Source organism: Chenopodium quinoa, unplaced genomic scaffold (genome assembly GCF_001683475.1).
Source record: "Chenopodium quinoa cultivar QQ74 unplaced genomic scaffold, ASM168347v1, whole genome shotgun sequence".
Lineage (NCBI taxonomy): Eukaryota > Viridiplantae > Streptophyta > Magnoliopsida > Caryophyllales > Amaranthaceae > Chenopodium > Chenopodium quinoa.
Genome location: NW_018743783.1, coordinates 1,479,686 through 1,495,146, shown reverse-complemented (window position 1 = coordinate 1,495,146; position 15,461 = coordinate 1,479,686). Strand labels below are relative to the sequence as shown.

Below are 15,461 nucleotides of genomic sequence, written 5' to 3'. Positions count from 1 at the left end.
TGTTGATCAACTCTTGGATCTCTCCCTTGAAGTCCCTCATGAAGGTCATGAGTTCGTTCCTTGTGATGGGAGCAGACCCATCAGTCGGCTGTTGCCGAGCAGGCGGTGCGCCTGCTGGCTCGCTTCCTGTTTGAAGATGCTCCCGTTCCCTCCTTTCGGTATGACGGGTACGTCGGGCCCTTAGGGTCCCGTCTGGAGCTGTATGAGTTTCAACTTCAAATTCACTTTCAGTGTCATGGTCCGACTGAACTTGAGGGTCGTTTAGGGGACGCCTCTCTTCAGGAGTCGGTACAGACTTGGATGCCATCTCTGAAGTACTCTCCCCACAGACGGCGCCAAATGTTTCAGGGTTTTCTGATGTCCTGCGGGAGAGTTACAATTCCGAGACTGGAACCGGACGCCTGTACCTGCAAAATAAAGGAGACTCCTGAGAGCTCCGCCTCCAACGGTCAAGTTAGTACCTGATTAAGGAGTAATTAATACGGAAATTAAAGTAATAAGACCTCTCTAGGTGAGAGTGTTTAATGTTGGTAATCTGCTTTGTTAGCGAGATTAGCCGGTTATTAGTGTTCCGTAATGTTTCTGTTCTTCTCTCTTCTTCAGGTGAGATTAATTGCTTGATCAATTGCTCTCTCAATTGCTTGATCCCTTTTAATGAGGATTAATTAAGTATTTATAGTCTTGAGAAGCGTGCCACTCTCTAGGTTTAGGGTAAACCTAGGGCTGACCGGGCCTCTAGACAGGATTGGGCCTTGTTGGCCGGTTTTCCCATTTGGCATGGGTGGACACGTGGCGTGCCTCGATTGGTCCGTAGAGGACGTATCTGTGATTGACACGTGGCAGGCTCCTATTGGCCTACGTGAAGGACACGTGGCGGAACCTGGTTGGTCCACTTGTCAGACGGTGATTGGTGGATAAAAATCCCCTAATCACATATCATTTACTGGTTAAAAATTCCCTCCATTTTTCCTTTCCATTATTTTGGTTTTTTTTTCCGCAAAAAAAGTTTAAGAAAACTAATTATAACCCATAATATATCCTTTCCCGATTGACAATCATATTCCATATACAATCAATTGAAATATTTTTACAAATCTTTTATATATTTTATTAAAAAAAATGAACATATTGATCATCAAAATAATACTATTATCTAAGATTCATATATTTCACTTTACTATTTTTGCAATAAAACTTGATTTCAATTTAAAATAGAAAATTCATTTTAGTAACATATATATGCATATACTATATTTGTATTAATATATACAGCATAAGTATTAATCAAAATTTTCAATTTTTTTAATATAAAACTCTATACACCTTAAAAAGAAAATAAATAAATAAATAAAAAATTGTATACCTTTATTTACGTAAAGTATTATTATTATTTTTTTTACTGTGCCACGTGGCACTCTTCAAAGTATGTGTGCTATGTCACAATGCCACATCATCATCATATGCGCGCTAAATATGCTTTGAACAAGATTCGAATCCATAACCTCCAATACATATAAGTAATATTTTTACCATCTCAACCAACTATTATTAATATTTCAAATTTCACATAATATTATATATTCCTTTCATTTATTAAGTAGATTAGAAGTAATATAATTCATTTATTTTTCACAAGATTATAATATTAATACATATGATGTAAAAAAAAAAAAAAAAAAGTGACATCCGAAGCAACGCCCGAACCACTACACACACTAACTATACAAATAGTCGAACATAATGTTAAATTAAAGCAAGAAGTACACAAACTAGCAACCCAAGACATCGTCCGGGATACACACTAGTCTATTGTAAAAACATACAAAATATAGCAACGATTATAAAGGGATGATTTTGTGATTCTGAGTAGATTCCTGCCCCATATAACATTGAACATGAAGTGATGAAATCACAAACAACAAAGAAACACTGGAAACCAAAGATTCAAGGCAGTCAATAATATCCAAATACATTTAACTTGGCAGAATTCATCAATCTATTTTATTTGCTCTATATGATTAATCATTATCCTGTGCTGCTTCATTTAGAGAAATGTAAACGAATTTTGATATACTGAAATAGTTGTTTGTAATTCTACCCATGGCTGATCAAAGGGGTTACGGTTACGAGTTTAGGGCTTTAGGTACTTTTAGCATTTCTACATATGCCTGGATTTAGGCAAATTTGACTAGTTTATATTCAGCAATTCAGTTAGGGTGAATTTGCCTGTTTATTCTACATTTAAAACTCTTGTAAGAAATGATCATGAATAACAGAAGAGCCTTGTTTACGGGGAAATTTAGCAGCTGAATTATTTTCACAAAACGCAATAATCATACTTGCCCTTGTCATAAATGTGTTAATGATAAACAATGAGGTTACAAATTCATAAATCCAGGCATATTTTAACTAGTACTTTTTTTTTTACAGAAAATAAGCATTTTAAGAACATCAATGAAGAACTGGTTCGCAAAAAGATATACAGTCAAACAGCACCCTTCACATCCAAGTTTACAGTTTACAGCCTCATAACCATCAAGAAACACACCTAGGAAAGAAAGTTTGACCCACATAACCCCCAGCTATAGCTCTTCTCACATTGGATTCAAACATTTTTGGATTATCCCTCAACACAGCAGCGGCATCATGATTTAAAGGGTCTTCATAGTTTGGTTGCTGCACACAAATAAAATGCCACTATAATACAATGTATGTAGCAATAAAAGGAAAAAAAACATGTCCAGATAAAGGGAAATGTTAATACCGTGAAGAGGTGATACAGCCCATAGATGACAGTGTTTACATTCAAAACAGGTTTCCAGTCTTCTCTTAGAATGTTGAGACAGACATTACCTTCTAAGTCGATATTGGGATGGTATACCTGCCAGATGCATACAAGTTAGGAAAAAAATTTCAGAAATGCACATAACTAACAAATAAGTTATCATCTTATGTAGCATAAGACGGGTTTTCCATAGAGAATCACTCTATTTACCTTTGTCTTGCACTTAACCTTGGGAGGCTCATAAGGATATACAGATGGAACTTGGAAGGTAAACACAAACGTGCCGCCTCTGCAATCAAAAGTTTCCTTAGAATATCAATACGCTATGCATCTACTCTCTCTGTCTCTAAAAGTTCTTTCTAGTTTAATGGTGCGTGTCTCACAAAAAAAGAGTGGAGGGAGATGATAAGAAGAAAGAAACAAAGACTGCAAATGAAGCATAGCCAAATGAATTATAAATGAAGTACAATGATCCAAATAGAAATATACTAATGTAATTTTCCTCCACTCCGGCACATTTACTTCCTCTGTAACACAATACATGCATTGTTTGGACCTCTAACACTATTCGTTTTTAGCTTTGACTATATTTTTTTTTTTCTGATATAGTAAATTATAAATCAATGTGTGAAATGTTGTGTGAATAATTTCGATGTATACTAGCAAAAGTTTTTTTTTCTTTTTTTAACCTTTTATTCAATCAATCAAAGCCTTAACCCTTTATTAAATTTCATATTAAAAATATTTTGTTAGGCAAACGTAAAAGTCAAAATGATACGTTCAATGTGAAACGGAGAAAACATAAACATATAGATTTTGACAACTACCCCACAATTACAAGAAAAAAGAGAACAAAGAATAAAGCAATATTGATGGCTAAGAAATAACAATAATTTTAAGAAGGAAAAATTGCAAGGAAGGTCATTTTAAGTGGTCGACCTTGTAAGAAAGGTCCTTTTAAAAAAAAGGTGGCACAGAAGGTCCTTTTATGGCGTTTTGGTTGTGAGGAGGGTCCTTTGACCAAAATCCAGCGTTGACCCCGTTTTCCAGCCAAAAAAAGTCACGTGCACGTGACCACTTAAATCAGCCTTTTTTTTTTTCTTTTTTTTTTTCTTTTCTTTCCTCTTCATCTTCTTCCTCCCTTTCAATTCCACACCTCCATGAATGGCATTTCCGGCCACACATTCGCCCACCACACCTCCACCTCCGGCAACAAGGAACCCCATCCCTTTCCCCCTCCCTTTCAAATCATTCATTACAATGTTACAATTGGTGCTCTATATGCATTTTCATTGTGGCTTTCGAATTACATCTATTTGAGTGTTTCATTCATTCAAATGTTGAAGGCTTTGATGCATGTTGCTGTGTATTCAATTGGAGTCATGTTTCGAGGCGAAACGATGGCGAATATGATGTCGATTTCATTTAGGGTTGCAATTGATGCTTATGGTGAGGCGAAATTTGATGCTTGGGGTGTAACCCTACAATTGGGGGCAGTTGCATTTGAAGCTACTAGATTGGTAATGATTCAGATCTTATTAACTTCAAAGGGTATTAGTTTTAATCCGATTACATCGCTTTATTATGTTGCTCCTTGTTGTTTGGTGTTTCTATCAATTCCTTGGATGATTGTAGAGTATCCAATTCTAAGGGATTCGTTGAGTTTTCATCTAGATTGGTTTATATTTGGGACGAATTCTGTTTGTGCTTTTGCTTTGAATCTTGCTGTGTTCTTGCTTGTTGGGAAGACATCGGCTTTGACTATGAATGTTGTTGGGGTTGTTAAAGATTGGTTGTTGATTGCATTTTCGTGGTCTGTGATTAAGGGTATTGTTACCCCTATCGATTTGTTTGGGTATGGGTTGGCATTTGTGGGTGTTGGGTACTACAATCACTCTAAGTTGCAAGCATTGAAGGGAGGAAGAAGATGAAGAGGAAAGAAAAGAAAAAAAAAAAGGCTGATTTAAGTGGTCACGTGCACGGCACGTGACTTTTTTTGGCCGGAAAACGGAGGTCAACGTCGGAGTTTGGTCAAAGGACCCTCCTCACAACCAAAACGCCAAAGGACCTTCTGTGCCACCTTTTTTTTAAAAAGACCTTTCTCACAAGGTCGACTACTTAAAAGGACCTTCCTTGCAATTTTTCCTTTTAAGAAAATGGAAAGAAACAAAATCAAGAATGATGAAAGAAGTAATCTATGACATTGGTACAAAGATCTGCAAGAACTAAGCACTAGTTAGCAATAGCCTATGAATTATGACTGGTAATAAGAAAAGACGACAGTTGTGAGACTCATGATGCAATCCAGGTGTTGGCATGAATTAGAAGAGACACTTACAAATAATATCCCTCATCAGGCCGGATAGTAACTTCAAAATTCATCAGATCATCCTTCCCACTAGGAAACGATATGGTACATGATTTGGGCAGGTTCAGTTCACTGATATCTAGAAAAAGTAAATATTTTAAAGCCACAATATGTAAACAGAAGATGTAACAGTAATGTGAAGCGTAATAATATGTTGATCATACGTCTAATAAAAACCTTCAACCTACACAATGCAGAATTAGTGGATACAAAGGAGTCCAGGACCAAATGCAGCAGATGAGATGTTAATAGATGCCACATGAAACTATTCTAACAAGAATAATGTGTCTCTATTATTATGCCGAAAGATCAGTTTATAACAAGAAACTGGCAAAAAATTGTCAAAGAAAGTGTGAAGCTTGCAAACACTTCCCAGAGCAAATCATGACATAAACAATTAACCATAAATCTGGTCAGGACAGAGCAACGGAGAAGCAAGAATCTCACCGTCCATGCAATCCACACACACATAGAAAGAGATAGTAAAATCTCCAACCCAGTCTCTTATATAAAACTAATGACACGTTCATATATGCATGAGTCTAGGGTAATCGAACAATAGACTGAGAACCCCATATAAATGATGCGCGGATAATGAAACTGAATTACAGAAATACTGTAACGGTGTGATAGATTGGATAATATCCAGTTCAATGGAAGATCTCACACACAAGGTAGTTCTTCAAATCATAACTCTGAACACAACTTACACAAAACCAGACTACAGCACCATATATGGATCCCAAGTTCCCAACTACAGCTATTTAAGAAAGAATACCTTTATGAAGACGTAGTTCGCCAGCTGTTTGCTTCTTGACATTCGTCTTTCCATTAAGATTTTCAGCATTTTCCCTCTGTTTTGCTTTCACTCTGAATAAGTTAATCATCTTCTCTAAATAACAAAATAAAAAGGGTAAGTTCCATTGAATCTAGATTTTCATAACCTTTGAAATCACACACTAAGCATTATTCATTAACCAGTTACCAGAATTTTTTTTTTTTTTAACGAATAGTTACCAAAAGTCATTATACAAGTACAATTTTGAAGTTTTGCTACATAGTCATAAGCTCATACTTCCTCAGTTTTTTTTACTTTGATTTGCCAATGCAAAACTTTAATTATCAATAACTTTAATTCTCCACAAGTAAAAATTATAAAAGTTATTAATTATGATAGTACTTATTGACACAAATTCAAAAAATCCCACATGAATATTTTTTCTTTGTATATTATTCACAAAAAATGGTCAAAAGAGGGGTGGTGAATAGTGTAAAAGTCAAAACGGGTCAAATAAAAAAGAACGGAGGAAGTAACAAATTAACCATATATACAAATTGATATCAAGATTAGTAAACCTAAATCCAATCAAACATACACCATGCTTAATTACTGAATCATTCAGCATAAATTATCAAAAACTGCCACTGAATTTAACAAGTTTTAAATTGGGAACGAATTTACAAATCCAAATGCCAAGATCAAATTGCAGCATCTACGAGTTTCAGATTTGTATATGAGCTTCGCGCGTTTATATAATCAACTAAAGATAAAGTTTCAACAACAAACACAGTAGCATGAACCCTAATTAATTTTGTTCCCATAATTCGTTAAATCCCCTAATTTAAGAGCATAAATAGAAAAACCCCCAAATAAAATTTACAGAACACTGCAGCTGAACTATTTTTATGCAAAAAATCGTGAAAACCCCAATTTATAACCGTAAATTAAAAACCCCCTAAGAAGTTTATAAAATTACCTGAACAACCAATCCCCAAATCTCGAAGATCTTGCCGGAAACTTCCAATATCGTAAACAAAATTAGGCCACCAGCGCAGTTTAGGGAGGAACCTTTAGTTTTGTGACATTGAATTGATTAATGAGGAGAGAGAATGAGAGAGAGGTGGTGAAATAATACCAAGACCGCTCTAAATGATGAGCAAAAAAAAATGCCCACCCACTATCTCTTTCAATAAATCTATTTTGTCCATGAATAAATTTTTTTTCACAATTTCTCTTCCAATGGTGAGTAAAAAATATGTTTGTCCACTACTCTCTCTCTTACTTTTTCAATACCCCACCATTACTTTCTCTCTCCTACACAACACTTTTTTATTTATTAATTTCTTTTATATTTTAACAATATTACTCCAAATAAATAAAAACTAGTCTAAATTTGTGTAACTTATTTTTTTTATTTGTGTCGTTTTTATCGTTAAAATAAAGAATATGGAGGATTTATGGTATTTCTGAAATTATACCAAAATATACCAAAATGCATGTCTATTTATAGAGAATTAAATTTTATGACCGTTGGTAATTTTAATTTATTTTTTAATTAATATTTATTTCAAAATTTGCATTACAAAAAATATAACCATTGCAAATTGCGAGGCCCACCAGAGCACTATTCATCCTCAAATTTGCCCAAGTCTTGGGCATTTTTAGAAATGCTTATGAGCATATTTTTGCATTTCTTCATTTGAACACCATTGTAATGCATGAGCATATTTTTTGCCCACCCAAAATGCCCATGAGCATATTTTTTTATCACCATTGGGAGTGCTCTAACGGGGCGTTTGGAACTTGGGAATGGGAGTTTTGGGATTAAAAGGTGGGAATGGGATTGGGAATTAATTGTTGGGAATTCATGAAAATATACCAATACCTTGTTTGGATAGTGAGTTGGAATATATAGGGAATAAATAATAATTTTACAAATTTACCCTTACTAATATTTCCTTTCATTGTTTTCATCAATGGTAAAAATGTCATTTTAAACTTATTCTCATTCTCATCCATTTATTACCTACCCTCCCTAGGTAATAAAATGGTGGGAATTCTCCCCTAAATATTCTCATTCCCAAACCTATTTTTATTCCCATTCCCATCAAACAAACAAATTTTTTTTTCTTGAATTAGGATTAAAACTCCTAATCCCACCCTCAATTCTCAAATACCAAACACCCCCTAAGAACTTTGGTGACAAAAAAATAATCACACTTCTACTCAAACTTAAAATAACCCAACTTTGACAAATTCGGTAATAAAAATTAAAAATGACGCCTAAAAAGATAATTTGTGCTTGTTTGGCATTGTTTTTTGTTTTCAATTTTGGTTTTTTGTTTTCTAATTTTTTATTCATTATATGACACATATCATATGATTTTGAAAAACAAAAAAACAAAAAACCACAATGATGCCAAACGAACCCGAGATAACTGATTGAGGTTCTTATTAATCTTGTTGTTTAATCGAAGTGATCACAATAATTAAATTTATATATTTATTAAATATATAAATTTAATTTTATATGTTAATAAATATATTTAATTTTATATATTAATTATATATAAATTTAATTTTATATATTAATTTAATTTTATATATGTAAATAAATATATTTATATATTTATTAAATATTTAATCAATTTAGATTAATTAGTTTTGAGTAAATTAAATTTTTAATCAATTCTAAGTAATATGCAATATTCATGCTTTCTACATTGAAAGATTGGAAAGGGATAGCACAATTTTGTCTATGAAACAATGATTATGAGCACCATTTGGGCCTTGTTGATTTTGGGCTTGACAAGCTTTGATCGAGCCTTGAGCTGAGCTCGCCTTTAGCAGTCTCGAGCTCGACAAAGCTTTAGTTTTCCAGGCTCGTCGAGCTTCGATCAAGCTGGAGTAGAGCCTGATCTCACAAGCTTCAAGCTTCAAGCTCGAGCCTGCCTAGAATCGGTCTCACCTCAACTCGTTAACACACCTTACTTCTTTCCATTCTTAACCATGTTTCTCATGGTAACACACTCATTCATCTTGTGGCCATTCTTACCACAATGATTTCACACATGCAGATCTTTTATAGGTACATGCTTATATTTCTTGTACTCCTAAATCAGGGGTGGGCCTTTGTTTGGACGGGCAAGGACCCAGCCCCTCTTAAGTATTTTAAGTTGTTTATTATAAGTAATTTGATGTTTATTTATTGTATATATAAAGTTGCGGTATAGTGGTTAAGTATTGTTATTTTTTAACAAAAGGTTAAGGGATCAAGCCATACCCCTAACTTTTCGGTCCAAGATCCGCCATTGTCCTAAATCCAAGTGGTTTCCCTCGGGATCAGTTCTTCCTATCCTTGTTGTCTGTATAGACAAGAGTATAAAACCTTTTCTACTACTTACCCAGTGGTAGTAATAAGTTAGTTTTGAGCATGAAAGGGTAATTCTTACTCTTGTATGGTGCAAGGTTAGATACTCCTTGCCAGGGGCGGAGCAACGGAGGGGACTGGCAGGGGCCCGGACCCTGTAGCCCAACCCCACGGCCCACATTTTTCTTATTTGGCCCCTGCAGTATTTTTGAATATATAACAATGAGTTTCCTTAATTGTTATTGAAATTTTATTGGCTTAGTTGGTAAGTGTGTATAGAATTGATACTCAAGGTTTGAGGTTCAAAACTTACTAGCATAGTATTTTTAATTTAATTTTTTTTTTTTGGTAAAATATTAAAATAATTACCCAAAGATGCTTTTAACTCTTTAATTTTAAATTTCATAAGCTTTCTCATAACTTCAACCATATTAGATCATTCATCTTATTCTTTCCTCACTTTTTTTTTCGCTCAAGTTCTCTACTAACTTCTTCAACTCTTCTATTAATGAATTTTTTTTTTAATTTCTTCGATCTTCTACTTGTATTTAATCATGTATTTTTTTATTCTCTTATAAATTACCACCTTTAATTATTCTACAAAATTTTATATTTTTGTCTAATTGTTCAGTAATAATTTGTCTATAGATCACCATTTTTAAGTTTTTTTTTTCCTATAAGATATGATAGGTAATCATAAATAAAAAATAAATAAATAAACTCTTAATTTTTTAAAGTGAGTGGTTGATAGTCAACAAGTGAATTTTACACATGATTTATACATAGAAAATGAAATTGCCAATAATTTTAACATACAATCTACTATTGCCGATTTTATTTCTATGAAAAATCATAAAATGCGATTTTAAAAAAATTGTTATATTAATAAGCTATATATTAATATATTGATTCAACCATCGGCCCCCCTAACTTTAAATTTTGGCTCCGCCCCTACTCCTTGCACAACATATATCAGTTATGTTAGATAAAGTATTGTCTTTGTATAAAATAGTATAGTCTATACTAACTGTTTTATGTGTAAAATGAAATTAACTCAAATTTGTGCTAGTATGTATCAAAAGTATAAAATATAATTCTTAAATATAATTCTTTAATATAAATTCTTAATAAAAATTTATCAAAAGTATAAAAATATATATTCTCTAATAAAAAATTATCAAAGTGATATAGTCTATGTAAGTTAGAGCATTGTTTTGTAAAAAGTTAAAAACTAGTATAGTCTATGTCAATTTAGATGCTCTCAGAGTAAATAAAAGTTAAGTTCAAATATGTACAAGGATTGGGAGTCCATACACAGTGAAGCTAAGACAAGCTCGTGATGAAATCACAAACAACAAAGAAACAGTGGAAACCAAAGGTTTCAAGACAGTTAATAATATTCAATACATTTGTAGGTCTTACACTTTTTTATATTCAGCTATTCAGTATTGGGAGTCCATACACAGTGAAGCTAAGACAAGCTCGTGATGAAATCACAAACAACAAAGAAACAGTGGAAACCAAAGGTTTCAAGACAGTTAATAATATTGAATACATTTGTAGGTCTTACACTTTTTTATATTCAGCTATTCAGTTAAAGTGGTTTTGCTTGTTTATTCGACTATTAAAACTTCTTGAAAGAATTGATCATGAACAACAACAGAAGCGTATATTTCACCACAAATTTTCATATGTGGCTGGCCACACCGTGTGGCTAGGGTTACTTATTCAGGGGTTCGATCAATTAACCCCTGATCGACAGAATAACCTCTAAATAAGTAACTCCGGCCAAACGATATGGCCAGTCACACAAAAAACGCGTCGATAGTTTATTAAGCGATTTAACGAAGAACTAGTTCACAAAAGAGTAAAAGAATAGGTATATTTTTGGAAAATTTAACAACAACAAACCAATCTTTGCCCCATTTTTCCAAAATGGACAAACCTTTAAATCTTCCCAAATAAACACAAGTTTGCATTTTTTCTCCCAAAATAAATCCAAATGACCTGTGACCAGTACAACCGGTCATTTTTTTTAATTTTCCTTTAATTATTATTTTTTTTTATTAAAAACCTTTAATTATCTTTTTCAAATTAATAATTTAATTAAAAAAAAAACAAATCACTCTCCCCTCACCTCACTGCCATACAACCACCACTAGGGGTGAGCAAAGACCCAGGGTACCCGGTACCGGACCCGGAACCGCTTAGGACCCGCCGGGTCCAGACCCGGAACTGGTCTCACTGGTTCCGAAACCGGGTCCAATTCGGACTCGGTTGTAACCGGTTCCAGTTCCAAATCTTTGGACCCGGTACCCACTGGGTACCCGATTAGATATGATACATAGTATGTGGATTGTTTGTGTTTTTAAGAAACTAAAGAGTTATCTCCAGCTCATTTTAATTTCTAAGCCCAATTGCTTATAAAACTCTCAACCCACTATCAAACAAAACCCTAAAACTTCTAGATTTTTCTCTCCGCTCTACTATACCCAATTAGGGCAGTTACCCACCTTAAAGCAACTACTCTCATCAATTATCACGCCTTATACCAGGCCATAATCACATTCCCCTCCTCTCATCCTTTTTTTTCTCTCTCCTCTAAGCTCCCTTCCTGCCTCTCATACTCTTCCTTTTAGATCTGTAATTTTTCATAGATTAAAACCAAAAATGGTGTTACAAACCTCCTTCGGCGCCGTCCCTCTGTAAATTAAGCCAATAATTGCGTGCTAATGATGTTTAATTCTTAGAGATATTCAATAGAAAATAGATCTTGGTGGCAACGAGATACAACAAAGGTGATGGCGAAGGTGGAGATCGATGGTGTCTACATATGGAGTTAAAGACGATAGTTTTAGGGGAGTTTTATGTTTTTTTTGTATACTCTGTATATTTGGGGATTTATATTTTTTATTTCATAGTAAAATTATAATCGTTTATTGAATTTTTTTTTTATTGATAGTGTTTACTGAATTTTGACAAATCAACATATTGAGGTTTTCAGAAATTAATTTGTAGTTAAAGTTGTATTGCAATTTAGTTTTAACTTTGGGAAATAATTGAAATAAGAACTAGGTACCCGGTCTTGGAACCGTTCCCACAAGTTTCGGGACCAATTCCGCCACTACGGGACCCGGTTACAACCAGTTCCAGTTTTGGTTCCAAAATCTCGGACCCGGTTATAACCGGGTTCGGTTCCAGGTCCTTTAAAACTGACCGGGTACCCAGTTTTGCTCACCCCTAACCACCACCATCAACCACCACATGCAACCCTTTCATGGCCACTCTCACCCCCACCCACCACGAAACTCTCTAGACACGCCGGAAAAACCCCCTAACCATCCCGAAAACCCAACCACAACCCGAAAAACTCCTGACAACTCTCCTCCTCCCCTAGCCTTGAAAACTCCTCCCCCAACCCCGAAAACCCCCACCCCAGCCACGAAAATTCCACCTCGAAAAAACCCATGACAACCATAATCATGCCCCTCCAAATCCCCCACCTCGAAACCATTAAGCAACCATAACCATAACCATCCCCACACACCCTACCCACCCACAAATCCGGCACCTCGAAATAAAAAAAATCGAGTTGTTCAAATTTAAACACAAGAATAAATTCAAGCAACTAAATCCTAATTTCTATCACGATCTACCATTTTTTTCAACAATTAAGCTCGTCAATTTAAGGGTTTTTTTTTTTTATTTTTTTATTGTTGTTGAGAGCTTGTGATGTTTTCCGGGGTTATCGTTGGGATTTTGGGGGTTGGATGGGTTTTCGACGCCTTGGAGTGGTGGTGTTGGGTTGATGGTGGTTTTGATGGCGAGAGGTGGTGAAGGTTATTAAGGTGTGGTTATAGCCGACACCAGAGACCAGGGGAGGAGATTCTGGGCATCGGCCGACGCTGGGGGCGAGGGGTCAGGCTTAGTGGGTGGCAGTGGGGTGGCTGGCATGTGTAAGGGTGTATGGTTTTTTATTTTTTTTAATTTCCTTTTTTCGTAAAATATCAACATTAGAAAAAGGAAAAAAAATCTTGACCAATTTTACCTGGTATAACAGGTGAATAGGGGATTTCTCCCGCCACGTGGACCAATGAAACCCTGCCACCTGTCATCCACGTAGACCAACCAGAGCCCGCCACGTGTCACTTCATGAGAGGTCCAAGGTGGACCAATCAGGCCACGACACCTGTCAAGCAGATTGCCAACTGGGAAAATGGCCTTTAAGGGCCCAAATACCTAGGCAAGCCTAGTCGGTCCTAGGTTTCTGAAAACCTAGTACCGGGCCCGCATTTCAAAGACCCTATAAAAGGGAGATGTTCCCTCTGAGGAACATTATTCATAAATCATTAAACACACGCGTACATTACTTGCTTAGCATTAACTCCAGCTTTAATTGCGCTACTTGAGAGCTAAGGCTCGAATTCCGAGACTGTCTCATATAGTCGGAAGATCACTCCCCTTCCGAGAGGATCCTGATCCCCTCTACTTTCCGCATCTTTACTTCCGAACACGCTCTAACTTGATTGTCGGAGGCGAAACTCCCACCCACAGGAGTCTCCGTTGTTTTGCAGGTACAGAGGTCAGTCTTGGTATTGTAACTCTCCCGCAGGACATCAAAGAAACCCCGAAACATTTGGCGCCGTCTGTGGGGAGAGTTCTTCTAAGATGGCTTCACTAGAACCTGTACCGCCTCTTAATGAGAAGCGGCATATGGCCGACGCAGAGGTCTTCTCAGACCAAGATACAGATGACGACTATGATGTCGCCACACACACGGCCCGTGACGAGTCCCTAAGAACTCAGCGCATCAGTCCTAACGAAAGGAGGGAACGGAACAATGACCAGGCAGGGCCTAGTGAACCAGCCGGCTGGTCAGCCTCAAGCGGCCGGAGGATCCACCCCCATCACCAGAAACGAGCTCATGACTTTCATGACAAGTTTCAAAGGGGAAATAAAGGATCTAATTGATAAACGGACGGCTGTCTCCACCAAGGAGCAGTCGGCCAAGAAGCCCTCCAAGTCTGGGAGGCACAAGCCGGTCAAGGACCGAGAGGCTACTCCATACCCTAAGCATAGGGAGAGACAGTCGCCCTTGATCGGCTTGACCAAGTTCCGGTTCCCTGAGCCAGGGAAGAGGAAGCCCATCCGGCATGTTCAGCCGGATGGTACAAAGAAAACATTTTCTGATGCTCGGATGTTAATCCAGCAGAAGAAGAATATACAACTGTCGGATTCGGCTTCAACGTCGAACTTTCAAGACAGCTCTCAGAATACCTCAATGAGGTATTCCCAATCAAACCAAGAGAACCAGGCAGGCGGCCTGTCCGCACATTCTGGTCCTTAGACGTACCATGCGGCCCCGTATGTTCCTCAACAGACATACGTCCCGTATGGACAACCTTACATGCAACCTACCCTTTTCGGAGGGCAGGTGGCACAGAACGTCCAGCCTCTGGACTGGCAGCTTCATCTACTAAGGCTTGGAGAACAACCCTCTGCGTTCTCCAAGGAAATAACTAAGGCCGCACAGCCGGCCAAGGTGAAAAATGTGTTGGTAGGTACTTATGATGGTACCACCAACCCCGAAGACCACCTGATGGCATACACCAACCTTATGTATCTTCAAGGGTTGGATGATGCCGCATGGTGTAGATGCTTCCCGGTCACATTGAAGGGTGTCGCCCAACAATGGTTCGGAAACCTGCCAGCCGGATGCATAAATAATTTCAAGATGCTTGCATACTTGTTTGCGTCCAACTTCTCAATGAATATCCCTGCGAAGAAAACAAGTCTCGACTTGGGAGCTATACAGCAGGGTGAGAAGGAAAGGTTACGTTCATGTATCAGGCGGTTCAATCTGATGAGAATTCAGATTCAAGGACTGTCTGATGAGGTAGCCTACACAGACTTTTTCAAAGGTCTGAAGGACAGGTCGGCCTTCAAGTTCGACCTCGTCAGAAAGAGGGTTGCTACCCTCCAAGAGGCACTGATGGAGGCGGACGCCTATATACAGGCGACCAAACTCTGCAACATTAGTAAACAGTCAGACTCAAAGAGGTCTTACAAGAGAGAAAGTCGGCCATTTCAGCCGGCTAAGAAAGAAGAAAAGAAAAGAAAAGAAGTCTGGGTGGCTAATACTTCTGAACAGCCGTCC

General features: G+C 36.8%; 2 protein-coding genes across 3 annotated transcripts; one reads left to right on the top strand and one right to left on the bottom strand.

Annotated features, from left to right (window-relative positions):
* Positions 1-2,314: 2,314 nt before the first annotated feature.
* LOC110684816 (NEDD8-conjugating enzyme Ubc12-like) lies at positions 2,315-7,064 on the bottom strand. Of its 2 annotated transcripts, none has more exons than XM_021861246.1 (6): positions 6,911-7,064; positions 5,932-6,045; positions 5,124-5,232; positions 2,996-3,074; positions 2,765-2,881; positions 2,315-2,676 (listed from the first exon to the last, which is right to left on the bottom strand). In XM_021861246.1, the coding sequence occupies exons 2-6, from the start codon at positions 6,038-6,040 to the stop codon at positions 2,536-2,538; spliced, it is 555 nt and encodes a 184-aa protein (XP_021716938.1). In that variant the 5' UTR covers positions 6,041-6,045; positions 6,911-7,064; the 3' UTR covers positions 2,315-2,535. The 2 variants fall into 2 exon arrangements, with proteins under 2 accessions (XP_021716938.1, XP_021716939.1); XM_021861247.1 differs by having other exon boundaries at positions 5,932-6,040; positions 6,911-7,063.
* Positions 3,081-5,117, top strand: LOC110684815 (probable sugar phosphate/phosphate translocator At2g25520). The gene has a single exon (XM_021861245.1). It carries the CDS (start codon positions 3,946-3,948, stop codon positions 4,714-4,716), a length of 771 nt encoding a protein of 256 aa, XP_021716937.1. The 5' UTR covers positions 3,081-3,945; the 3' UTR covers positions 4,717-5,117.
* Positions 7,065-15,461: the final 8,397 nt, after the last annotated feature.

Bases quoted from the DNA above. Each gene is read 5' to 3' on its own strand.
- LOC110684815 (XM_021861245.1), top strand. From the start codon at position 3,946: ATGAATGGCATTTCCGGCCACACATTCGCCCACCACACCTCCACCTCC.
- LOC110684816 (XM_021861246.1), bottom strand. From the start codon at position 6,040: ATGATTAACTTATTCAGAGTGAAAGCAAAACAGAGGGAAAATGCTGAA. The intron at 3,075-5,123 runs GTAAGTGTCTCT...TTTTGATTGCAG, and splicing joins CCTGATGAGGGATATTATTT to AGGCGGCACGTTTGTGTTTA. The intron at 2,677-2,764 runs GTATTAACATTT...ATTTGTGTGCAG, and splicing joins GGCTGTATCACCTCTTCACG to CAACCAAACTATGAAGACCC.